The sequence below is a fragment of the Daphnia pulicaria genome, chromosome 1 (assembly GCF_021234035.1).
Source record: "Daphnia pulicaria isolate SC F1-1A chromosome 1, SC_F0-13Bv2, whole genome shotgun sequence".
Taxonomy (NCBI): Eukaryota; Metazoa; Arthropoda; class Branchiopoda; order Diplostraca; family Daphniidae; genus Daphnia; species Daphnia pulicaria.
Window position 1 is genome coordinate 39,777,903 of NC_060913.1, and position 25,854 is coordinate 39,803,756.

Consider the following 25,854-nt stretch of genomic DNA (forward strand, 5'->3'; position numbering starts at 1 on the left):
ATTATTTTCGATTTAGGATTGAACAAGTTTAGAAACACAACGCAACTTGTGTGCGCCGATAAAAACGTTTCGAGTTTATCCCGGTACAAAAATTTGTCCCAAGACTTAATGTCGGGAAACTGGGACGCAGCTCATAAGGAAACGCACTTTGAACTTCCGTTTTTTCGTACTTCCGCTATAGCCATTGGCTAACTAATTAATTGCCTTTCGTGGGGGCTTGTCTATTCCGCATAGACACACAAAAGCTGGGCGCGCACACCACACCCATTTCGAAGCTGACGCGCGATAATAGAATCATCAATCAGCCATTACGTGTCAGAGTGTCGCCAGTGCGACAACGTTGTCGCGCGCATCTTTTTTTTTGTGTTTGTCCTATAGCAGCCGAGAGAACCGGAAGATTCATTACAGTTTCAGCGTGCGCGGAATTATAAGAAAGCGGGAGTGGAGATGCAGCGGCGTGCATCCGCAATGTCTTTCATCTGTTATTTCGCGTCCCACTGTTTTTTAGGCGAGAAGCTGTTTCCCCTCCAACAGCAGCAGCATTTCCAATCTATTTCATGTCTCCCTTCCGCCCTCTAAAATATATATAAAAGCGGATGGGTTGCAATGTTGTTACATCATTTCACTTGCCCGCTGCCTCTCCCGAACGGAAATGCGGGAAGAATTATAAAAGAATAAAATAAATAAATATGAAATTTTGGAACACCCAGCGATTTTCATTTTCCGGCCGGCGGGCATGCGCATAACCTAAACCGCCAACTTTACTCTATACTCTACCGCGGTCCATATATTTAGAAGGATGCAATGACGACGGGGTTGATCAGTACGTCGACATCCAGCGGATTGCTCTCATCTCGTTCTCTCCTCCTCGACAGTTGCCTAACCCCTCCCCACAGACTTTATTTACCCGCGTCGTGTGTTGCTTGTGTGTGTGTGTGTGTGCCATGCTCCGGCTGTGTTTCAACTGGCACTAAAGGAATTTTTTTATTTTTTGGGCGCACCTTATGGCGATGGCCCTCATCCAGTTTTGTTGCTGTTGGAGTACGCTCCGCAGCGGATGCTACGCCAGCGCTTTGTACACAATGGTGAGTCAGTCGAAACTATGTTGATTAATCACGTTCAAAGATATTGGTGCGGTGTCTAGTATCAAATATGTTGGGGGGGGGGGGGGGGATGGTGCTGTAGAGTTTCAAATTACATTCGGTCGCCAAAATATTTTCCATGCTGTCGCTAATGATCCTATGGGATGTTAGATCTATTTCACGGTAACGATCACGATGGTCACAATCTTTGGAGTGGCCGAAGGAGATCCGGAATCGGCCGGATACGGAGAACTTCCGTCAAGCACTTCGCCCACAACAGATCCAGTGGAGGACCTTGAAAGTATATCGATTGCTGATGACATCTAAGCCTTGGGATATCTAAAAGACGTTCAAAACTGTTTTATTTTATTTCCATTTTTTCGCCAATTCAAACAAACATGAAAAGCGCTGAAAATCCTGAATATTTGCGTCGTGACATTGTCTGCCTTGGGATTGGTTTCGACTTTCTTCCTTTTTTACGGGCTGGCCAAGGTAAACATTTGGCATGTGAGAAGAAATGGGAGCCGGCGGATATCTCTATTCAATCTAAATTCTCTATTTGCACACACAGAACCGTAGTCCGTTCCTTCTGCCGTGGGTCGTGATCGTGTCGTGTACGACAGCTGTCGACCTGATATACGCTATTTACCTGCTCATTCACATGGTATACAGAAATTGCAATTGAATTTTCTTTTGAAAAACAAATTTGATAACACGCGATTGAAAACATGATGATAACATGCAGGAATCTCTCAATCCCATTTCCGCCATGATATTCACCAGTGATTTTGTGTTAGTCATCGTTAATGTAAGTCCTCTTTTGTTTTTTTATTGCCTTTCACATCAAGTCGACTTGTATCCAATAATTTATTGCAGGTCTACTGTATCCTGTGCGTAATTTCCCAGTTTCAGGAATTGAACCGGAATCCATCCTTAGAAGGGGTTGGTTGTCGCATCAAAAATTAGCATAATAATTCCGAGCTATAAAGTCATCATCATCATCTAACTAATATCATTCATTCGATTCAGCAAATCGAGGGCTTGGCGGTGACGGGCGATTTCGAAACCAATCATTCGAATAATCAACCGCCGATGGAAGAGATTAAACTGAGTGAAGTTGTCGCGGGAGCCGATCTACGCCAATGCCGTCCTCAATTAGGTAAGGCACTCACATTTCTAATAAAAAAAAGGATGGCAATAAAAACACGACAAGTAATCAAAGGTATTGCCTTGGCATCGACGGATGGGAATCCGACGAAAGTAGCGCGTTAATTAAATTGAATCTGGAGCGCGCGATGACCCCTAGCAACCGTTCCGATATGTTGTTTCCCCCCCCCCCCCCTTCTCCATGTTGTTCCCAGTATCCGCTTGATTTAATGTGTAAAGACAAAAAGAAGAAGGGGAAACAAAATTCTTCAGAGACCATCAGTAATGGGCAAAAGAGATGGAAAACGCGAGCGTACATATCGATCGATCCTTTGACGTAAAGATTTCATAGAGATACATAGGTTGAAGGGGGGGGGGGGAGAAAGAGAGTGAAGGAAATGGGGTAAAAGACAACCGACATGTTGTCTAGTTGTGTTCTTTGATCATGTGTCAACAAACAGCACAGCAACTGTCTTCCTTAGAAAGACATTGAGCTAAATTGGATTTTCATATGTATGCGTGTGTGTACGAAATAGACGCCGTTTGCGCCGAGAATCTGTGGATCGGCTGTCAACATCCGGATAACCCACAACAACAACAACAACGTATGCCACCGCAGGCGCGGCCAGACATTTGGCTCGACACAGATGACGCCAATCAACAACAGCAGCCAGACAATTCACAGCAGCGACGCGTGACTTTCAAATGTCGACCGACAGTCAGCAGTTCCTAGTCCATGAAGTGGCCAATCCCAACTTGATCTTGTGGCTTTTTTCCCCATCTATTCTTCAATTTTCCCCCGCATCTGACCCTGCTATAACATCGGCGCCTTTCGGGGGGGAGAGTGACAAACTTTTTAACTAGCCCGATGTGTGTGTGTTTGTGTTTCTATATCAAAGAAAGTTATAGACTCTGCAGTCTCATGGAGAAAACTTTGTGCGAGAGCGTACTGCGCTGGGTGTGTGTTCGTGAAAGGATAATAAGGCCTTTCATCTTGCACGGGATCTCGACATCTTCCTTATAAATATGAAGGTTGTGACACACAGGAGGGCCAACCCAAAATGAGCCTCCACCCTACAAGATATGTAGTTTTCTCTCTCCCGCGTTGCTTTCGGTCTCTATTAGAGCGTGATGATGTTAAAAAAACAACAAAAGTGAATGCTTCATAATTTATTGTAGTGCAAGTTTGTTCAAGAAAAGATTCGTTCGACGTCACACAAACTTTGGGTGCCTTGTTATTAGCTCGTATGAGTGTGAACGGTGTGGAGACCAGGTTTCCTTGTCACGACCAATTATCTTCCATCCCACCAGATTCTTTTCTTGTTTCATTTGCTAAGCGTTCATATGCGTGAAAAGGAAAACCAAGTTTAACGCTGTGGAATAAGCCCTATCCTTTTTCGCTGATACTCTGGAAAACAACTCACGTGAAAGCTTGAGGAGTTCGTCTGTGCGGAATAATGTCGAAACAACATCAACCGAAAGCCGAGCGCTCACGACCTAGACCTGAATAATTCAAACCGCAAAGAGCAGCAGTAACAACAACAGACAAACTTACCACTCCATTTGGAGATGTATCCAATACTACGGAGGAGGAGAGCTCGATCCATCGGTAGAAAAAAGCGTTTCTCTATCCTTTTTAAAAACATATAGATGATGATATTTCCACGAGAAAGAAAAAGAAATTCACCGCTGTGATTAAATCTATCCTGTTTTTTTCGCTCCCCTTTTTTGGAAATGAAATTTAATACAACCCTTCCCCATCTGCGCATGATATATAAAAACAAATGTGTTTCATCTTCATGAAAGAATAATGTGCTACTCTCTCTCATGTAAAAGAATCAAAACAGAGGGAAAACCCTTTTTTCCTTTTTTTCAAATCCACACATTATTTTGATCCCGGCTGCCGCCATGTTCTTTTTTGTGTGTTTTATATGGAATAATCTAATTTACCGTTGCACAGGCGGAGGCACTTTTTGGTTGCAACAACATGAAAAAGAAAAAAAAAAACAATTCGATCGATTGTATACTTTTGTGTCGAGATGAAAACGCGTAAAAAGAAAAATACATTATGTATACTACATATTACAAATATCAATAATTACATTTATCGATTATTTGTTTTTCTTTTAGATAAACCAATTTTTTATTTTCCCTTGTTGAAGTTTTGGAGGCTGGCTTTTCTTTCTTTAAAAAAAACAACCAAACTATAGGGATAGAAAATGACATTCATGTAACGAAGTGGCTGACGTTCGTGAGTAGTCTGCGGGAGGGTGGAAAGAGATATATATGTTTATGTAAAGAGTTGCTGTTGGGTCGCCGAATAAGCCGTTCGTCACTGGCTCTTTTCTATTTTGCTTTCATCATCTTTTTCTTGTTCGGCAGTTTGAGAGGCTGTTGAACGATCTCTACAAGCGGAACTAAAATTGATTTACTCCTGTCAGGCCATCACAGCGTGTGCTGCTGCACTCCAAGATTGAGTTGGAAGATGGAACTTACGTGACTACATCAGCAGCGTGAATAGGCCGCTCCCATTTTCTTTCTCTCCCGCCATTATTTTCGACCAAATCCATCCTATCCGCTTTTGATCGATTCAATGCCAAGTTCTAGCAATTCGATCACGATCTCATAGTCTTTTGAAATGAACCAAACTCAAGAACTAGGTTAGAAGACAAAAACGAATGACGTCATCTGCCACATCGCCTAGTACTACACTTGCACAGTTCTAAATTAAAAAAAGCGGGATCGTTGGGATTGACTAACAAAACCTGAAGATGTTTCAGCCCAAACGATCGGTTGTTTGGTTTTTAAAAAAAGAAAGAAAGAAAAGAAATCTCTCCTTCCGTCTGCGGATGCCATTTACAGGAGCCGACGTGTCTGACGTCACAATCGATCCTTATAGACGTGTGTGTGTATAAATAGTACACACAATGTGAAGATGTAAAAAAAAAAAAAGATTTCGGCAAGTAATGGAACACTTTCATCAATCGCTGTCGTCTGGGAAATGTGAAAATGAGAAAGAAAAGGCGAAAAATTCTCTCGGCTACCTCGTTGTGTGTATAACAATAGGATCGACACAAAACGCTTCCCAGGGTGACGATCAATTAGTAGTGGCTTCCTTCTTTCAAACAAACTTTTCAATAACATTTGCGGGGGCGGCGGCGGCGGCCTGAGCTAGGGATTTGCTGTTTTAATTGTCTTTCTAAATTTAACACTTTCTCGCCTTTGTGTCGTCGCGGTTCGAATTGCACTTTGACAAATCGGATCTGCCATAAAAAATGTAGACGTAGTTCTTGTCTAGACGGTAAATAATAGAGCGCAAACTTGGGTTTTATTTCGCTGAAACAGCGAAAAGCTTCTTGTAGAATTCTTTGAATTGATCGAATAAAATATCAAGGGTTGATATTTGGATACGGAATAGCAAAGAAACTTGAAACAGTATCCAAGGAAAGTTTGCAGGCCCCTTAGCGAAATGATGACTAATGATTGTTTGAATGTAAGTTGATGAGGCCTCTTGTGTACGCACAAGAGTATGATTGCACCACATTGATCGGGTCGGATTATAGCCAAGATATTTAGTTTTCTCTCTTCTCTCATTTATATGGGAGGGGAAAAAGTTCTTTTAATAATCTTTGAATCCAGCCGGTTCTTTCCTGTGCACAAATGACGATCATTTTCTGTTCAATCGACGGATGGGCGAACCTTTTCATCCAGAAACATGCAGGCCCACATGCCTGCACATACACACCCACCCAAGTTTTATTTCTTTTCCTTCTTTTCTTTTTTCCCCTCGGCCGGGATGTATAGAAATCGATCGTTTGGTTAATCTTCGCTCCTATTCTTTTTTCTATACTCTCTCTCTCTCTCTATAATGTATATATCATTCTTCAGAAATTTCTCTTTGGACTCTATGATAGTTTGGTATAAGGCGGGCATGGTTCCAATTCTGTGTGCCACCGGTGGACATAAAAGAGGTCTGTGTTTGTGTAGTAGTAGTATATATTGATATCTACTACGACGCCTATAATCAATCTGATTTCAGGTTCTCTTTCTCCCTTTATATATGGACGGAATGACACGTTATTGATCTTACCCCACAGGGTATTTTCCTATCAAACGACATTCTTCCTTCCATGGGGAAATACATTGGACTCGATGCCAATTTTTTTTTTAAATCCCCCCCATTCAAATCGTCTTAGTTAGATATTTAAAAACTCAACAATTTCTTCTTCTTTCTCCTTCCATTAATTACGAAATTTAATTATTTATTAGTGACGCAATATAGTTCGAGAGAAAAAAATGAGTACTCAGGTAGCGTGTGAAACGAACGGCACGCTGCGACATTGAGCTATCCTCTAATAGACCACGCAAGTTTTGTTCTTACGTTTCGTTCAGACTGTCCGTTGTCTAAATAAACTCGGATAATATAAGGAAACGGGAAGAAAGTGACACAACGATGCCAGCGCCACTCATGGCCTTTTTAATTTGAAAAACAATTGGAAAACTATTAGACTTGGACGGCCGAAGGTGCGAGAAATCTGGAAACCATATAAGGTTGGTATCAAAAGGGCCAGGAATAATCAAATGAGAGAAAGAAAAACAAAAGTAGGGTAAAGTACCTAATTCGGGACAGGCCCGAAAATTTCTTATTTGGGACGAAATAACATTTTTCAGTTTAAAACAAAAACTAACCCGAGTTTCGATAAGAAAAGTTGCTGAAATTAAAGAAAATGAACGGATCTACGTTTATATACAACTATGTCAATGTAGCTGTACAAATTTTAAAGATATGACAAAAAATATATTGGGAAAAAGGACTTAGAAAAAAGCTAGATTTGGGACGTTTGCAATCTTGCAATATTAAGATATTTAGGGGTTATTTTGAGCTGAATTTAGTCTTAAAATAAAGAGCTCGACAGAATCTTTAGATTCAATGCATAGAAATGCAAGAAAAATAAAGAAATTTCCATCAAATCGAACTTGAAGCTTGCTGGCGATAAATCCCATAACACAAAATCGGGACACCCAAGTACACAAAATCGGGACAGTATAATGTACGCAAGATGGCACTAGTTGAACTGTCAAAATCAGGGTTTTACTATCTAACTTCTAAGTTCCGTCCTGGACGACACTTATTGTGAGGTCGAATATTGATGATGAAAGTTTTTTTCATTACGTCTTTTATGATTTTGTATAAGAGTCTTGCCCCTAATTGTTAATTCTATATAATTTTGTTAAGACACTTTCCAAAAAATTCTTGTGGCACAGTGGGTTGAGTGACTCTACTAAGAATCGCATTTATAAACTCTCAGTCGTGGGTTCAAATCCAAGGCATTTTTGATATTATTTCGGAAATCGCCTCAGGGCTGTCCCGAATTTATAGCACAGTAAGGATACCCGTAAAATTAATTCGACGGCCACTTCTCATTGGTTTTTATATTACATAAAAGAGTTCGAACAATATCGATAAGTTGTATTGGCACAATGGTTTAGTGGCTGGTTCTAACGCAAGCTTTAGTAATCGATTATGGGTTCGAATCCTGTTACCAGCATTTTTTGAATTATTTCGGATATCGCCCAAGGGGTGTCCCGAATTTATAACACAGGGGTTAGCTAAAAGCCATAGCCATAGCCAGTAGTGTACCCGTATGTAAAAATAATTCGACAGGCAACATAATCTCCCCGATGTAGAAGACTTTCGTTGTTCTCATGGCTCAACGGGTTAATTGCTGACATAGATGACATTTTCATTGAATGTCGTTTTCAGCCCCGTGTTCAAATTCAGAAGATAATTTCGATAGACTTCAGATTGAAATATTTTTTAAAAATAACCAAAGTAAGATTCGAACACAGAACCAAACCAAAAATTTCGTAAGAGACAGGCACTAAACCACTGTGTCAATACAACATATCGATATTGTTCGAACTCTTTTATGTAAGATAAAAACCAATGAGAAGTGGCCGTCGAATTAATTTTACGGGTATCCTTACTGTGCTATAAATTCGGGACAGCCCTAAGGCGTTTTTCGAAATAATTTTAAAAATACCTTTCCTGGGATTTGAACCAATAATCAAAAGTATAACGTGGTTCCCAGCCAACGACTGAACCCACTGTGCCATCGGAATACGACAATTTGTGATGAACTCTTCAACAGATGATGAAAACCAAAGGGAAATGACCGTCAAATTTATTTTACGGGTATCCTTACTGTGCTATAAATTCGGGACAGCCCTAAGGCGTTTTTCGAAATAATTTTAAAAATACCTTTCCTGGGATTTGAACCAATAATCAAAAGTATAACGTGGTTCCCAGCCAACGACTGAACCCACTGTGCCATCGGAATACGACAATATGTGATGAACTCTTCAACAGGTGATGAAAACCAAAGGGAAATGACCGTCAAATTTATTTTACGGGTATCCTTACTGTGCTATAAATTCGGGACAGCCCTGAGGCGATATTCGAAATATTTTAAAAAATGCCTTACCCGAGATTCGAACCAACGACCAAGAAAGATAATCCAATTCTCAGGCAGCCACTTATCCACTGAGTCATGGGAACATACAAAAATAGGGCGATCTCTTCAATGTATGATGCAAATCGTAGGATAGAACACGCAGAATTAATTTTACGGGTATCCTTACTGTGCTATAAATTCGGGACAGCCCTGAGGCGATATTCGAAATATTTTAAAAAATGCCTTTCCTGGGATTTGAAACATGAACAAAAAACGGTAACGGTTTCGTTATCCGTCACTCAATCCAACGTGCCATGAAACACTGTCGAAAATGATCTCTTGTGTAATACCGTTGACAATAGTCGTGCAATTCGGAATAAGAGGGATGCTGACAGTCAAATATGTTGATTAACGTTTATTCATATAAAGACACTTTTAGATGTGAAGGGAGTCGAACCCTAACCTGTTGTACGTGAGATTGATAGGTCAACATGCTATCCGTAAGACCAATCGCGTGTTTTGATTTCTGTTTTCATTTACTGTCAAAAAGTGGTTGTTGCTACACAACCAACGGTAGATGGCGCTGGCGACTGTCCCGCATTTGGTTTCTTTGTCCCATACTTTTTATCGGTGTCCCGACTTAGGAAGGTGTTCGGCCTATACTAAAGCATGCGAAACGGCAATAGCCAAAAAGTGTCCCGAATTAGGAACAATACCCTAGCAAATTCCATATGAAAAGATTCCAGAGAAAAACCGATAAAACGCATTTGATGTTCTTCAAAAGATGAAACTCTGCCAAAAATTGACGACACTTTTGGCCAAGAGGAAATTCAATATGCCTATCAGTGGTGACCACGTGACTACCGTAATCATAGTGGGTAAACTTTTCTAAACTTTCAACTATGCTGACAAAATTTCCAACTAAAAATGGGCCGAATAAGTAAATGATTGACGGCTTACCTCGTGGGCGATCCAGATGTTCTCGAAGTTCCAACGCCATTTATTGACAAACGCCAGCAGGGTCGAACAACGCAGCCAAAACCTGTAGCAATTTGACAAGACATTTAGGTTCACGTCAATAGTCAGGCTGCAAAATGTACACAGATGAACACAAGTCAATCTATACACATTTTGCTGTTTGTTGCAGTGATGGCGGGAAGGAAGAGTCGGCAAATGTTGACAAAAGGAATTTTAATGTGAATCCTTCTTTCCAGGAAGATGAAAACTTTCAAGATTCAACTTCACTTTCGACTTTGTTACGTTAATCGATTAGAAAATAATTTTTATTTTTCTACGATCCAATTGTTCTCTCAGAAGGTACACACAACACAAAAGATATTATCGGCGGCCATCATTGTTTCTCGTTGATTGCACGTGTGACGAGGATAGAAAATGAACGAGAGCGCAGACGAAATTTCGCAAAATTTTAGACGCTGGCGGTTGGCCACAACGATGCGTGATGAAAAGAAAAAAAACAATTTTCATTAAAATGAAAGATTAAAATAACAGAGAAACCAAAAAAATAGCTAAATTTAACTTGGGAATTTTCTTTAATTAATTTTTTTAGAAATCTGCCGATTTTGCAAAAATCGCCGTTCACATTCGCGTGTGTAACAGTGGCCCACATTTTATTATTTCAAATACTAAAAACAAATGGCTTCCTTAATTACGATCCTTTCTTCTATACTTTTCTACCTAACGAGCAATTGGATATCGTCGAGAACAAAACGTGATCCAACAATAGCCAGGTGAAAAAATGGTAACGACTCGACTGCTCCACCCGCCAATAAAGTTCTGAGAACTTTATTGGCCAGATACTAAGGATTCTATCGAGAAATTATACCTCGTTTCCCATTAAAAATAGTAACCAAGACGTAATCATTCAACTTCAAAAGGGCCATGGACTGTGTGGCTCTTTGTTGATTCCCCGTTGCGGTACACAAAACATCAAAGACTCTCCAATCATTACAGGGCATTACGGCTCGTAGAAGCGTGAGAGACAAACACACCCATTTCTGCTCCTGTATTCCGTGTACGTTCCTGTTTGTTTCGTTTTGATATCCGCTCAAATAACCAACTCACCAGTGCGGAATTTGGCCATCTTAATTTTTCCACTTTTTATCCCCTCGTCGTCATGGCACCTTCGACTAAGCGAATTGGGTTTTCGCTTCCGGTGCGGAGGCAGTGTAGCCTCGTTATCGTCCGTTGTCACATTCAGGAAACTATGTCAACTGGGCATGAAAATCAAATAAGAACGAGTCCTTACATATCTATCGCTTCTTTCGTCCATTGTCGACTGGCGGTGTGTGCCAAACCTTTGTCGGTAATTAGATTTCACTGGATAGACCGTGAGACACTGGCTGCAGAGACCAATCCATTTCTGTTTTTTTTTTCTTCTCTTTTTTACAAAGGAAGTGGAGGACATCCGGCAGATACACAAAAATCCAATCAACATCCACTCGCAGGTCTTCTTCTCTTTCGGAGAAATCCGGGAGAAATCGATAAACAAAAGGACCGGATCTACAAAGGCGAATTGTTTCTTTGCGAGTTGTTTTCTTTTGTATTGTTTCAGAACAAATATATAGTCATGTATGTATATATATAATATGTATAATAATAAAAAAAAAAAACCCATTGTGTAAAAAATGTGTGTGTGTGTGAAACGAGTTTTGCTGCAAAAATTAAAGAAAAAACGATTAGGAAAAAATAGAGAAAAAATTAAAGGAATGCCGGACCGGAACTGGATATCAACAGCACCGAAGGGCGATTATGAATGACGTGGTGGTGGGTTTAGTAAGATGTGGAGGAAAACAAAAAAGCAAAAACAAAAAAGAAAATTAATACTTTACACGAAAAAGAAAAACGAATATCAATGTCAAAAATCAACGATGGAGGATTTTACACCATCAATCAAATCAGCATATATATCATCAAAGAGAGAGAGAGGCAGCTGGGGGGGGGGGGGTTTAAATTGATCACGTCACTTGCAAACGCTGGAAGTTGTTGACCATATCCAGCACTTTGGATTGCCTGGTGGGTGGAATTGCAGTCGCCGCCTTCACCTCCTGGAAAAGAGAATCGAAACGAATAATTAGACACAAAAATTCCACATGACATTTTGATGATGGATTATAATACTTCATCGATGGTTTTAGCAGCGAATTTGTGAGCGGATAGGAACCGGTCGGATGGACGCGGTTTGGTCTGATGTTTCTTCCACACGACTTCGGCATCGGTCGTGACGGAAGTGGATTCAATAATGCGATTAGTGTCGCTGACACTACTACTTTCTTCAAAAACTGACGGGTCGGCCTGAGACGGGCTAGTAGGACTGGAGCTCTTGGAGCTCTTGTCCGATGGATCACTAGCGCTTTTGTCATCGGTCGGAAGGCGGATGATGAGCTGCGGGACAAACGGACGGACGCTAGGAAACGGGTTGTCATTGGGCAAAGTGGATTCATGAGCTCCTGGGCGGAAGAAAGGTGGCACTCTGCCGGAAGATTTCAGGAATCGATCAGCTGGCGGTGGGGGGTCGATCGAAGGCGGCGGCTGTCCGATCGTCGTCCGGATGGCTACTGGAGGTTTGGGAACTTTCTTGGTCGGAATCTTTTCCTTGGAGAGATCCATTTTTTCGACTGACTGGGCAATAACTTCTGCAGGTCCAGTTGTAATATCTTCCTTCGTGACGCAATCTGCTGCTGCTGCTGGTGACGCCCGACTACTGACCGGTATCGATCCTCCGGCGCTCAACATTTCATTCCTGGCTTCAGCATTGGCTTCCGTCGTCGTCGTGTTCGCCATCGCATCCGTCAAATCCTTGCTGTCTCTGACTTTTACCGATCTTCTGGCGAAAACTTTCAACAGCTCCGAAGTTTCCTCCTTGGCCTGTGTCTTTGGGCGCAATTTGACTGGCTCCGCTGGAGGAATTTCAACTTCTTCCGGTTTGACGGAAGGAGGATCCGGTTCCGCGTGCTGACTTCTAACGAGCGCCACTTTATTCTGTCGATCCTTCTCCTCTTTGCTCTGCCAGGGGCGGGCAGAGAGTTTGGCCATCAGCTGCTGCGGAGGGAGAGACGCCGGAGTCCCTTCGCCGTCCGCCCCGCCCATCCGCACAGACATGATGAAAGGTCTCGGCGGCTGATGCTGGAACGTGTCCGAAAGTTTCCTCATCGCTGGAGCTTCCGGAGCGATGGTCAATGGAGTTGCCTCGCTGCTCGGGTTACTTATGCTGCGCTTGTATTTGACATCCGGCGGATTCTGGACCCGCACCGACATCGAGAACATTGCGGGGGGTTCAATAGGAGCCGCCAACTGACGACTCTCCCAAGACTTGTGTTTAGTCGTCGGTCGGATTGGCTCTTCCGGCGATGATGGCGGTTTGGAGCGGATTTCCGTCTCATAGACATTCGATCCGGCCGTGATATTGTTGTGGTGGGTGACTGAAGTCTTCCGGCTCGGCTGGGCACCAGCTGATTCCGGAATGATGTCTGGATGACTAGACGAAGAATCCGCCAGAGTGTTGGCGACGACAATAGATTCCTCATTGCACAATAATTCCGGACCCAGTTGATCCTCCTGCTCGGCGGGTTTCGATTCCGTCCAATCGACAACCTGATGATGGATCGTCTCCTTATGATCGTCGACAATGAGAATGTCATCCCTGACGTCCTTCTCTCCCGTCGATTGGGCCGAGAGGCTAATCAAGGAGCCGTTGGTTTCGGCCGTGTCATCCGCATCCGAGATGTTGAGACTACTGGTCGAATTGGAGAGGCTTCCGGACGACTCGCGCTGGCCGGCACTCCCGTCCGACAAGTGGAGTTGATCAGACGACTGGCTCATGCGTTTCGGACTGAAACTGTGGATCGTCTTCTTCAATCCTTCGTTGGAATATTTCAGGATCTCGAAGGAGCGCCGGAGGTTTTCTCCGGCGATGGGAGACAACGGCGGAGGAACCTGGCAACCGGTGGGCGAGGCCTTCTTCAAGGTGAATTCCTGATTAATGTTGACCGGAAGGCTCTTCATCGAGTTCTCCAAGTTAAGCGACAGTCCCGATCGTCGTTCCGGATCTTTGTCTTCCGGTCGGAAATGGTAGGAGCGAGTGGGCGAAATGGCCGGTTCCTTGTCCCATTCGTCGTCTGATATTTCCAGCCCGTTCCCGATCCGCGCCACCCGGCGCTGATAAGGCGACAGCCCCGCAATGTGGATGCGATGATGACGGGTCGGAGTGGGCGACATTTTCAGACATTCTTCCATCCGGCTGGCCTTGGGCGAAGCCATCGGCGCTCGCACTGCATGGAAATCCGTTTCTGCCCATTTCTCGACCAAGCGGCTCGTCTGCGGAATAGCCGATCGACTCGGCGGAGGAGCGTAGGTGTACGCTGGCTGATGAGGGATCCGCCAATCGATCTCCATCTCTTCTTCGTCATCCTCTTCTTCGTGGCGGAAAGCGGATCGCGGAACGGGAACGGGTTCCGTCGGGACAGCCGGCGATGGCGTCCGGCTCTTTGGCGGAGGCGACGGCGGAGCTGCTGGTGGCGGCGTCTTCTTTCGAAGTCGTCTGCTACTCCTCCGCGATCCGAATATCCTGGACAGGAACGGCGGTGACGATTCCTCTTTGTTGGCACTGGCGTCGCTCCTCTTCCGCTTTTCCTCCTTGTCTCGTTTGATCTTGCGCAAATCTTTACGTTTGGCTTCGGGCACTTCCAGCAACTGCTGCGGCTGCTGCCCTTTTGATCCACCCTGCGAGAGCCAATTATTTCATTAAAGGATGGAAAGATGGAAACAGCTGGAGGGGAAATGTGACAAGACGGTTGTACCTGATCAGCATTGGCTGGCCCTTCTTTGTCGGGGGTCTCTTTCTTCTGGAAGAGTTTACCCTCTTTGGTACGGCGCCAAAAGACGGCCACTTCGTGCTGGATCTTCTTCTCGACGCTAGACTTGCTCCGGGCAAGTTTGACCGACGAAGATCCAGCCGACGGCTTAGTACTAGCTGGGTGGCTGCTGCTGCTGCTGGGATCGGCACTGGATGGAGCCGGGTAAATGGGAGCCTCTTTGATGGCAGAGTCTTCCGTCCGTGACAGGGAGACGGAACGCAATTTAGTGAAAGCTCCAGCGGAAACTGGCTCGGATCGCAAGAGTCGGCCAATGCGATTCTTGCGCTCCGGTACCGACGGTTGAACATGTTGAACTTGCTGGTCAATCTCCCCCGACGGATGGCTAGTCCATGCCAAATCGTCTTCCACCGGTCCTTCGGCCAACTTGAAAGCCAAAAAAATTGAAAAATGAAAAAATTGTTTGGAAAATTATTTAAAAAGTAGAAATCGAATCCAACCTGAGGTAATTGACGAGGTCTAGCCGGAGCGTGATTCCTTTTAGGTCGGATGGCAATCTTGTGCCGGGCAGCGCTGTGATTCAACGGAGCTGCCATGCCCAGTAATCCGTCATCGGCGGCATCCAGACGACCTATGAGGATGACAAGAGAGTGGGATCAGAAAAATGTCCTTCTCAAATATTTCACTTTCAAGGTTACCATCACATTCTTTTCTAATAAAAAATAAGATATTTTAGTCATCCGAGCGGATCGATTTTTCTCCACTCTAGTGAAACATTTCTTTCCTGGAAAAAAATAAAAATCGACTCGACTCTACACTAGGGCTGTATGCCGACATGTTTTCTTTCCATCGCGATCCAGCACTTTTGGGGCCGGATCGCTCCAGTAAGCATTGAAATGGGATTGCTTTGCAACTGCCTCCACTCGGTTGGAACCGATTCAACAATAGTTTATTATACTTGCGCAAGAGAAAAGAAAAATAAAACTAAATTTGCGTGTTTATATTCTTATTTCCTTTCTAAAAATATAAGAAGAAAAATCTTGAACCAATTTTTCTCTCTCTTTTTGGGAAGGAAAAATTGGGCGTTGCTCTCAGTTATGCCCTGTGGTGCCCGTTTCAAGTATTTTTTCCGTGAAATGTGTTGACAAGCTTCACCTGCCACGTATATATCTCATGTAAAAGAGATATGCTAAATAGACTTTTGGGAGAATGGATCGCGAGACAATTGGCCTGGAGCATACACACACATCTGGCCAGCTGCCGGAATGGCACGGACACACACACACACATGTATCTAATATACTCTGAGCTATTACAGTTATTTCTTTCTTTCAGCGGTAAAATAGCCTAGAGTCTCTAGGAGCAGAACCGTAGGGAAACCGGAGCAACAGTCTCATCGCGTCCAGCGAGCATCCAGCAGAATTGGACACGCAACGATTCTTGGAATTTTTTTCCTATTCTTTCTTGAAAATAAACTAAAATGTACATTTCTTCACTTTCGATTAGAATAAAAAAACAACAGAAAAACAACAGAAAAACATTCGAGTGTGAAAACAAAAAAGGAAGCGAATCGAATTCCGTGTGAACAAAAATTTTTATAAAGAAAATAAAAATTTTTATTTTTAAGAATCTATTTTTTTTTTCTTCCCTTCGGCTTCGCTCTGTTGATCAAGTCTATCGAGTTATATACGGTGCGGCGGATGCGGACCATCCGCAACTTACTACCACCAACTTGTACTACACAAACCATAGCAATCCACACGAGCAAAAGGACCCGTACGATCGGAAAGGGTCATTGCTACCTATTTATACATTCCGGCCCTGCTGGAAATGTCCGAATTCGACAAAGAAACGACTATTTTTTTAAGTATCGACCATCTGTCTGCCACTGGGCTAACCGAAAATACCAAAAACTCGACTGAGTGTGTTTATACCATCGCTCTCTGTGGCAGTGTTGTTGTTGTTGTTGCTACCGCTGGCCTTCTGGAGAACTTTGCCCGACTGTTGTTGAGGCCGAGGCTGAGCTTGTGGCTGTTGATTGCGAAGACTGACGAACGGCGCCTGTTGAAACCAAACAAACAAGAAATGAAACAAAAAACATTTTTACATTTGTTGAAACTATAGTCGCTTCTTCTTCATTATTTCTTTTGGTGTCAATTCACTTGAAAAAAGACAAAAGAAGAAAAAGGGAAAACTCTTTTCTCTTTCCTGTTTTAAACTAATTAGTGCAGCTCGTTTTTTTTTTCTTGTTGAAAAGAAACGGGTCGCCGAGGAGAAATTACGATCGAAATCGGGCGATGCCATAAAAACAAATAAAAACTAGAAAGTCTTCAAAGAACTTCTTTTGATAAAGATAGAAATTAAACTGACGATTTCTTTTCTTCTTCTTCTTTTCACAAGTTGCGACAATCGGTAACAGTAAAAAACGTTTTAATCATGTTAAGGTACCTCGTCCAGCTCGCAGCTGTTGATGCTCAGCAGAGACGGGTCACTTCCTCCACCGCTGTGCCCGGCGTTGTTGTTGTTGTGTATCTAAAGTAAAACATGTCGAAAAATTGAAAAAGAGCGCTCGTGTTTTTAAAAAAATAGATGAAAGATTAAGAGCACGAAACGTCGAGTGCGCAATCATGATTGTCTAATTAAAGCAACGCCCAATTTTTCCCAACTGTTGCCACAACGGTTATGATAATTCACCTTGTTAACTAGTCGCATTTTCCCCCCGCGCGCAACTCGAATCGATTATAAGTTACTCCAGACAAAATGGCACAAACACAAGACACACACACGATTGCCTAATTACACCGGAGGCTCAACAACATGATTTAGCATCTTTTTTTTTTTTTCCTGAAACAAGAAGAAAGAACACGACAAGTCCGACGAAAAGCTTCGGGCCGACTGTTGAATTCTCAGTCGACTTGAACTTGAAAAAACAAAAAAAAAAAATAATAATAAAAAGAGCTGTATAGAGAGAGAGAGAGCCCGCAAAGTTCTAGCTCCCAACTGTTGAGCTCTACTGAAGCGTCACATGGTGGAAGAGCAGTAACGAGTTCCTTCACTTCCATCCATTTCTTAGCTTCTCCTTTTTCCCCTTTAAGCCGTTTGATGATGGCCGCGCTCCCGCCCAAACCAGCGCCCGTTAGATTTCTTAGCCTCATCACACGCTGCCCACCTGGTGTCCGCGCACACACATCCTTCTCCTAGCTATCGGCCCATGTGTTGGCTACATTGGCGAGAGACCATTGTGTAACGCACCGCGGCCTGGCCGACATCAAAACGGACTTTTTCTTCTTCTTCTTCTTCTTCTTCTTCTATTTTCCTCTACGACGAAATATGTACTTTAATGATGTTGACGATTTTTTCTCGGCCGTTTCAGACTCTAGTCGACCGTTTTGTGGACATGTCCATTACAGTAATTTTTTTGTCTGCCGCTCCATCGAGTTTCTATACACCAAAAGTCTGTTGACTTCCTTGGTTCTGAAATAACCCGAAAAAATCCTAATCTCTGGGATGACATTGGATCCACACACTCTTTTTTTTTAATTTCTGAGATAACAGTCACGGCCTTTTTCTTCCCCCATGGGAATTTGTTAAACAAAATTTAGAAACTTTTAATCTAGTTTTCTTTTCGGAAGAGATATTCTGAATGACTTTTTTTCTAAAACTAAAAAACACACAAGTTTTGGGGAATGTTTTCTAGTAAATGAGTCTGTCAGTCTTTTTTGGAATAACAGAAAGAAAGATAACGGATGGATGGATATTTTTTAATTAATGAGAAAAATCTCTTCTTGCATTTCCAAAAGGGAAAGTGTCGACAGAGCCATCTATCACTAGAGCGAGAGACTTGACACATACCGATGAATAGTCCACAAGGACCTGGGCCGTCGTCGGCGTCGCATTGACGGGCGAACGAGGTAGACCTTCATCATCTTCGGCCGAGCGATGTCTTCCACCAATAGCTGCTCTCAACTCGCTCTATAATGAATTTGATTATTACAACGTCCAAAACACGAATTTCAAAAAAAAAAAATAATTGATGTTACCATGTACTGAAATGAGGCGGATGAGGGAAGACTTTCGGCGGCCGGTTGGTTCCGGTGATGAGTGAAATAGGCATCGGATTCCGGCGAGATGTCCAACCCGAAAACCGAGTCGTGTGAAACACTCAAACCGGCGCCCAGGGATCCTGCGGCGGCCACCGTAGCCGCCCTGTTGTTGATCGTGCAACTGCGTTGCCAAATAAAAAAAAAATAAGAAAAAGAGAATCCACATCAATCACTGTCGTCGTCGTCGAGCAACCTTGTCATCCATCATGAGCCGCCTCCTCTATCTATATCCCGTAGCTTCTCTCATTTCTCTTCAAACTAGTCCCGTACGTGTTCATCATCATCATCCCGAACCGAGAGACTATCCAATAATCATTCCGCAACACACACAACTTTCTTTCACTTTTTTCTTTCTTTCTGGTTTTGCTACACTTTGATTAAGGAGCTGCAGCTGCTGCCTTGCCAAGTGGCTGCAATTCCTCTCAACCAAAGGAGAAAATATTATTATTATTTCTTTTATCTCATTTGGACCGTTTTTATGGCCGCGGTTGAAATCAACTAGAGTCCCCCCCCCCCTCCCCAACCCCCCCGTCGCTATGAAATTATACTTCCGGCTCGTTATCACCACACAAATAAAAGAAGAAACAAAGAAAAAAGAAAAATTAAAAGAGAAAAAGAAAAAAGTTTCCACAATTTTCTGTAATAATTTGTAATACTTTTTTATTACTATTTTCTCGTTATTAATTCCGTACCTTGCGGGAATGGGTTGCGGTTCGGTTGTTAGTAACTCGCTGGTCGAGCGACTGCGCGACGAGCCGCCGGCCAGGCCGAAAACGCCACTGAGTCTGGAAGTGGAAGAACTTTGACCTTTGGGCGGAGGCGACGGCGCCGGAAGATTTTGATGATGGTGGTGTTCGCTTGCTGTCGAATTCTTGCGCTGGAACATGCGCCGAATGTTCTCCCACGGCTTGAAACGTTTTCGTTTCATTTCTGTGTTTAACAAAAAAATACAAAATTCAAGAAATTTTTATTTCAAATTCAAATTTGATTTAATAAAACAATTCATTTGTTAGACATTCGGAAAATGTGCTGATGCGCACCGAACGGCACCGATTCGTTCAGTTGCATTTCGGTGCCGTTGTTTATTTCGTTGGCCATTTGTTGTTTTGTTCACCAACTCCGCTAGATGGCCCTTCACCTTGATTGACGCCGTTACTTTTTCAAATCATTCAAAGCCCATCCGTAATTAACAAACGAACAATAGCCAAAATGATTTTTTCCAACGAGAAAGTTACGGGACCAGTTTTTTTTTTTCCTTCTTCCCGTCGTGATGCCCCTAAAAGAAAAACGCATTCAACGACGAACGTGCCGCAATGACGTAATCATCAGTCGTGGACGAAAGAGGAAACGAGATAAAAAGAAAACAACAAATTCGTCTTTTATTTCCCAAACGAATTTTTTTGATATTTTGTTATCATGCGAGAGAGTGAGAGAGACGGAAATCCAGCGTCAAATTGTCGACGGTGCGTCATCATCATCATCATCATCATCCACGGGCGCCATTTTGCGGGTTTAAAAAAAAAAGGGATGGGGGGTTGCGCAGTTTCGGCACGAAGGACACAACAACAACAACAACAACAACCCAACAGCAATTGAGTCAGTCAGAGTTCGGCAGAGTTTTTTTCTTGGATAAGAAGATTGTCGGGCCGTTCGAGTGGAAGAACGTGAGCTCGTTAACACTAAAGGAATATTACAAGCAAAGGGTCTAGCTATACATAAGGCGCGGGTATTATTATTATGACGACGAAAAAATACCCAACGTGAATACACTACCGGGATATTTCGTGAAAGAAAAGACAGAGAACCCAAAACTATGAGTAATTCTCAAATAGGATTTGGGCGACGAAGAAAAGAAAAAGAAATATCTATTGCGTCGGACAGAAGAAACCTAACCTTTCCCCCCCTTTAGTACTGTAAGGTTTCAAAGTTCAAAAAGTTTTGTAATGGAATTTTGAGAAAAAAAAAGGGGTTTTCTTTTTTAAAATAATAAAAGATGTATACCTGGCGCAATCGTGACACCCTTGCCCGCCATAGCTGGGGGTTTTTCTTTTGAGTTGTTGTAAAGGAAATTCCGGCGACACAATGAAATGGAAAAATCAAAAGTCCACACACAAAAAGACAAAAACTAACAGATAAAAGAGTGGAATAGGAACAACCGGTTTGGTTATTAGTTATACGTATATGTATGCTCTCGGTCGGCCTTTCGAGAATAGACTGTTTTCTCCCCACCAGCACCCGTTTTGTGAACCAAAGTTTCCAGTCGATCAGCTGATGTGTGTCTTGTAACCGTGAGCAGACGGACTGTACTGTTACGGTTTTTTTTTTTTTTTTTTTCGGGAGAGAGACACATTGTTTAATCTATAACATCATATCGCATACGCTCCGTCAGCTGCAAGTCCGTTTTTTTATTTCTTTTCCAGGGTCCTATTGGCCAACAACGGCGCTATCTTTAACTGGGCTTGTCACTCACAAGCAACTCTTATCGCGCGGGACTACAACACGCTAGTGAACTAATTATCTTTATAAACTTTAAGTCGATTAGATTTTTAACTGCCGTCGATTGACCGTCATTCTTTTGACCGCTAAACAGTTTGGGGGGGAGAATCATTTATTTGCATAACTTGCTCTCACGACTTATGCAAATTTTTGCTTTTTTCTTCGGGATGAATAATATTTATTTATATTCACTCACCTCTGGGTTGTTGTTGTCGATGAATCTCCATTCTTGGCTCTCGCTGCTGGGTCAACTCCCTGGACACTGGGAATATAATGTAACTCGATTCTTTTGCGTGCTCCTTTCTTTCTTTTTTCTACGTTCGGACGAAATTGTTTGTTGTTGTTGTTGCTGATGGCATCAACTGCGCAACATTGTTGTTGCCGGGTGCACGCCTTTTTTTTCTATCCTGAAATAAAAACAAATGGAAGACTTTTTTTTTTCAAATTGTTGTTGTGTGATTAATGATGATTTTCTTGTTTCTTTTCTTTTTGTTATTTCGTGATACGAGATCAAAGAGGAGCCTACAGATAAGGACTGACACACGCGGAGGATGTAACAAAAGGGGAGCGCCTATACCCGCCCGTGTGTGTGTGGTACATAACTACATCCTATAAAGGTCGATGGACTGTGCAATGCAACTGGCTAATAATAGCCGCCAGCTGATTGGTTATACCCCCCTCTGTCTGTGCTCACCCAAATGCCTCGTATGTGTCCATACACACGAATCCAACAGATGGTCTCATCCGCCACAAGCTTCACAAGATACTGCCAAATAAAAATTCCCGGTTGATTATTTGATTTTTCTACTACCCCCCATCTCGATAGTTCGACAATCTCAAAAGTTGTCACGGACCCCAGAGGAGAGACCCAACTGTTCTTCTCCGGGTCTGGAAAACGTCAAATTTTGGTTAACTTTGATAGAAATAAAAAACCACGCAACAAACGGTGGTAAATTCTTAACATTTTTCGGACTACGTTCACAAAGAGGTAATCGACATTTCTCTAAAGAAGAAAAAAAAAAGTGTTGAAAAACCCGCTGGCATATTGAAAAAATTGTAATTTTCTTCTCTCTGTAAGTGTGAGTGTAGGTTGGATGTTCCAGACGAGCAGACTCACGCTAGCTTCCACTTTACCACGGTTGCGTGAAAAAAACAAAAGAAGTAGAAGTTGCTGACTGTTGTTGGAAGGTTTCGACCTTGGCTGTGTGTTGGGTAACATCCTCTTCTTGTATTATTATTTTTTTTTTTTTCTCGGTTAAAAATCACGCCGACCAGGCAGAACAACTCTTCTTGCCCGTCGGACGTTTGGCCGTTTTTCATATTTTTCTTCTTTTGACTTCTGTTTATTATTCTCACACACACACACACACACCCTGTCTCTTTCTGCTCCTAACTCTTCTGCTCTGGCTTGCGGTCAGATATTATTCAACCACGCGCTGTGCGGCCGTGATTGCACACGCAGAGGGAAAACGACACCACCGTCGAGAATGAAAGCCCTAAAGCCCCAAATAAGACTTTTTGTGTGTGTGTGAAAGAAGAAGAAGAATCTTTTCGCTCTTTGGCTGCTGCTGCTGTTGTCCATCTGTCAAGTTCAACCAACAATTTTTCCTATCGGGTGGAAATATCTTTTTATTTTTATTATTTTTGAAAAGGAGTCGACGATGCAAAGGGAAATTCGGCGATGACCTTTTTCTCGTTTTATTGCAGTTGTTTGTGCAGCTGCGGGACCCAGCCAGGCACGCAGCGCGCCATTTTCAAAAAGGAGAGAAACACGCAATCAAATAGGACCTTCACCTGTCGATGGGTCAAAACGATTTTCTTTACCTCATCGCCCTTTTTTATTTTTTTGACAAGTTTATCATCAAAAAGTCGAGGAAAAAGGAGATCTGGAAGAAAAGAAAAAACATTTCCGGAATCTTAGAAACACGTTTTTACCATCAGTTCACTTTCACGTCAAGACGAAAAAATCAGGAGAAAAATACAAAAATTAGTCACGGCATTCTTTCAGATCCTATTTTTAGTGACTTTATTGTAACCATATGTGTTTTTCTCTCTCTCTGTCTCTCTCCCCCCCTTCAGATAACAACTAAAAAAAAAAAATTATTTTTCAAAAGAGGAAAAACAAGTTTAAAAGCATCCGCCGGAATGTGTCTCTCTCCCTCCTCCCCCCCCCCCGGGAGGAAACAGTTGCACACAGCTATCCTATATATATATATGCACGCGAGATTCTTCAGTAGGATACCCAAAAAGTCTGAGGGAGAGACTGGAAAAAATTCTATTTGCGGCAGACAAATATTATATCCCCGTTTAAAAAAAAAAGAAAAAAAGTTAAATTTGAATCTGGCGCCATTGTCATCTTGATCGGAAATCAATTCCTCCTCCTCGGGTTCTTAGTTTAATTCGACGTCGGTCACGATCTAGCTCGTCTATTTTTCTTAGCCAATCGTGTCTGATGGGTTAGCGAACCGCACAACAACAACAACAACAACAACACAAAAGATTAGTTATTTTTCTTGTCCTCTTCCCAATAAAGCAGAACCGCGTGAAACCCCAAACCGAGAAGGAGAGACCCCCTCGTTCATCCACCATCCCATCGGGTAGATACTTGTGCCTATAAAAGGATTTTGCAGTCCATCCTTTTTTTCAAGAAAAGAAGACGAAATGCTCACGCTATATGCAAAGGGGGGAAAATGGATGGTTCTCTGAACGTGAAATATAATCACCGGCACACAGGAGACCACACACACACCTTATATACTTTCTTTTATTTGTCCGTCCCAATGTTTGAATATACTCGTTTAAACAGCCACATTCTTGGACATTTGTTTGACTGTTTTTTTTTCGACCACGGAAGTGGATAGTTGAACTAAATAGAAAAATGAATTACAATAATTACGTAAGCGGAGAAAACCTACAGGGGCTAGTAGAGCGGACTGATAGGGGCTCACACACAAAGGCGATGGTGTGAATCACTTTACAACAACAAAAAAAAAAAAAAAATTCGTTCAGACCGAACGACACGGGGTGGGGAGAGATAGTCCCGAGACCAAACAGCCCACACAATTTCTGAAAAGCTTAAAGTGCAGAGAGCCCGTTAGCCCTGGCTGCTGCCTTCTGTATTAATAACGGAGTTCCCTTTAACTATTCGAACAAGAAAATGGACGACGCTTAAGGGGGGGGGGGGGGGGGTATACCAAGTCTCATCGGAGAGCAGATGCGCTTATTTTCATCCCGGCCATGTTTTTCTTTTTTCTTTTGTTTCGCTGCCCCTCGACACTGATCACGCAGTGAGAAATATCGGACGTTCGTCGGCCAAATACGGGATCTTGCGGCTATAGCAAACACATTGAATAGAAGAGCCGCTCTCCTGTATATCTCTGTTCGGGGCGGTGTCTTGCTCGGCAAAACTTGTTTGTAAGACGGGCGTGAGAAGGGAAATCAATCAACCTCAATTCACTAGTGTACCTTGATTCCATCAACAGCTAAACAAGGTAGTAGTGGGGGGGACAGAGAGAAGGTTCACCCGAAATGCACAAAAGAAAACCAAGCGACGAATATTTTTTCAAACAACCGGAGAGAAAGTGGATCGACGATTTCCAGCAAGAAATTTAGATTTTAAAAAACAACTTTTTTGACAATGTTCCGGTTAATTTTTTAAAAAAAAGTTAACCGTGGGCGTTTAGCTCCTTTCTAAAAATTTCAAAAAATAATTCTAAACGAAGATGAAGGAGAGAAAATGTTTTTGGTGTGGTTCTCCACTCTGACTAATCATTTCAGCTTCTCTTATTATTCTCTTTTTTTTTCCCGACTGGCGTACCGAAAGGAATTTCGGTGGGCGTCGACAGCTCGTGTTGCCTTTGTGCGATCCGAACGATAAAAATTCTCTCCGCTGGCTGACTGACTGAGAGATACGCATCATCGACATCACCTTCAAAATCGGAAATAAATGAACGTCGAGGTCGTCCGAGACAAAAAGAAACGAAATGGAATTTGACTGCACGATGATGACGTGTGTGTGTGCGTACCAAAATGGTGATGACAAATCGACTCACCTTGGAAGAAGAAAATGAAAATGATGATGAGGCTGAAACACACACACACAGTTAGGTGTGTGCTGTTGTTGTCACTGGCTCAGAATGTTTTGTGTTGCCATTCACGTTGGCTCGACCAGATGTTTCACGTCGTGGAAAAGCCGTAGAGCTGCGACACACACACGAAACCGTGTGTGGGGGTTGTTGCAACGTTTCAACTTTATACAATTGATTCACTTCTGCATGTATGCACACTCACACTCAGATACTGTGTGTGTGTATCAGACACACACTGGGCACACACACACACACACAGAGCACTCGGCGGTCCCGGGGTTTTAGATTTTGAATAATAGACTGACCCCCGTTCTACACAACGTTCAAACTGAAAAACGAAAAAGAAAAAATTGAGCGCTGCACGCGGTAAACGCGCTGCAGACGAGACGATCGTCGACTCCCGCCCGTTGTGGTGCTGCAGTCTCCATTTGTATGGAGGATTATGTGGGCACACAAAAAGCTCTCCCGCACACCACCACCCACTTCCACCGTGGGGCTGTGCATCTCTTTCTCTCTCTCTACATAACACGAATGGGAAAAAAGAAACCCTGGGGGGTTGGGTTGGCTTTGCCACCACGGCTAAGCCCCCTTTCGTGTGAAGTCACGTTACCGTATTGAAAAACACGAGAGGTGGAACGCTGGGGAGAGAAACT

The 25,854-nt window shown here is 42.9% G+C and overlaps 2 protein-coding genes and 1 long non-coding RNA gene across 7 annotated transcripts; 2 read left to right on the plus strand and 1 right to left on the minus strand.

Moving 5' to 3' along the window:
* The first annotated feature begins 808 nt into the window (after positions 1-808).
* Positions 809-4,216, plus strand: LOC124320405. Its single transcript, XM_046783286.1, has 8 exons — positions 809-1,085; positions 1,254-1,383; positions 1,489-1,574; positions 1,654-1,746; positions 1,828-1,890; positions 1,959-2,024; positions 2,112-2,241; positions 2,765-4,216. Exons 1-8 carry the CDS (start codon positions 1,005-1,007, stop codon positions 2,959-2,961), a joined length of 846 nt encoding a protein of 281 aa, XP_046639242.1. The 5' UTR covers positions 809-1,004; the 3' UTR covers positions 2,962-4,216.
* Positions 4,217-11,304: 7,088 nt separating this feature from the next.
* LOC124320230 lies at positions 11,305-25,844 on the minus strand. 5 transcript variants are annotated; one of them, XM_046782999.1, is made up of 11 exons: positions 25,166-25,844; positions 21,310-21,520; positions 19,310-19,547; positions 18,555-18,738; positions 18,371-18,486; positions 16,963-17,047; positions 16,449-16,575; positions 15,015-15,145; positions 14,500-14,940; positions 11,822-14,422; positions 11,305-11,748 (listed from the first exon to the last, which is right to left on the minus strand). In XM_046782999.1, exons 2-11 carry the CDS (start codon positions 21,338-21,340, stop codon positions 11,659-11,661), a joined length of 4,044 nt encoding a protein of 1,347 aa, XP_046638955.1. In that variant the 5' UTR covers positions 21,341-21,520; positions 25,166-25,844; the 3' UTR covers positions 11,305-11,658. The 5 variants fall into 5 exon arrangements, with proteins under 5 accessions (XP_046638955.1, XP_046638952.1, XP_046638953.1 ...); XM_046782996.1 differs by having other exon boundaries at positions 16,963-17,046; positions 18,367-18,486; XM_046782997.1 differs by having other exon boundaries at positions 16,963-17,046; positions 18,367-18,486; positions 21,310-21,543.
* On the plus strand, positions 22,642-22,975 carry LOC124320529. The gene is made up of 2 exons (XR_006913971.1): positions 22,642-22,728; positions 22,821-22,975. It is a non-coding gene; the product is annotated as an uncharacterized LOC124320529 (long non-coding RNA).
* Positions 25,845-25,854: the final 10 nt, after the last annotated feature.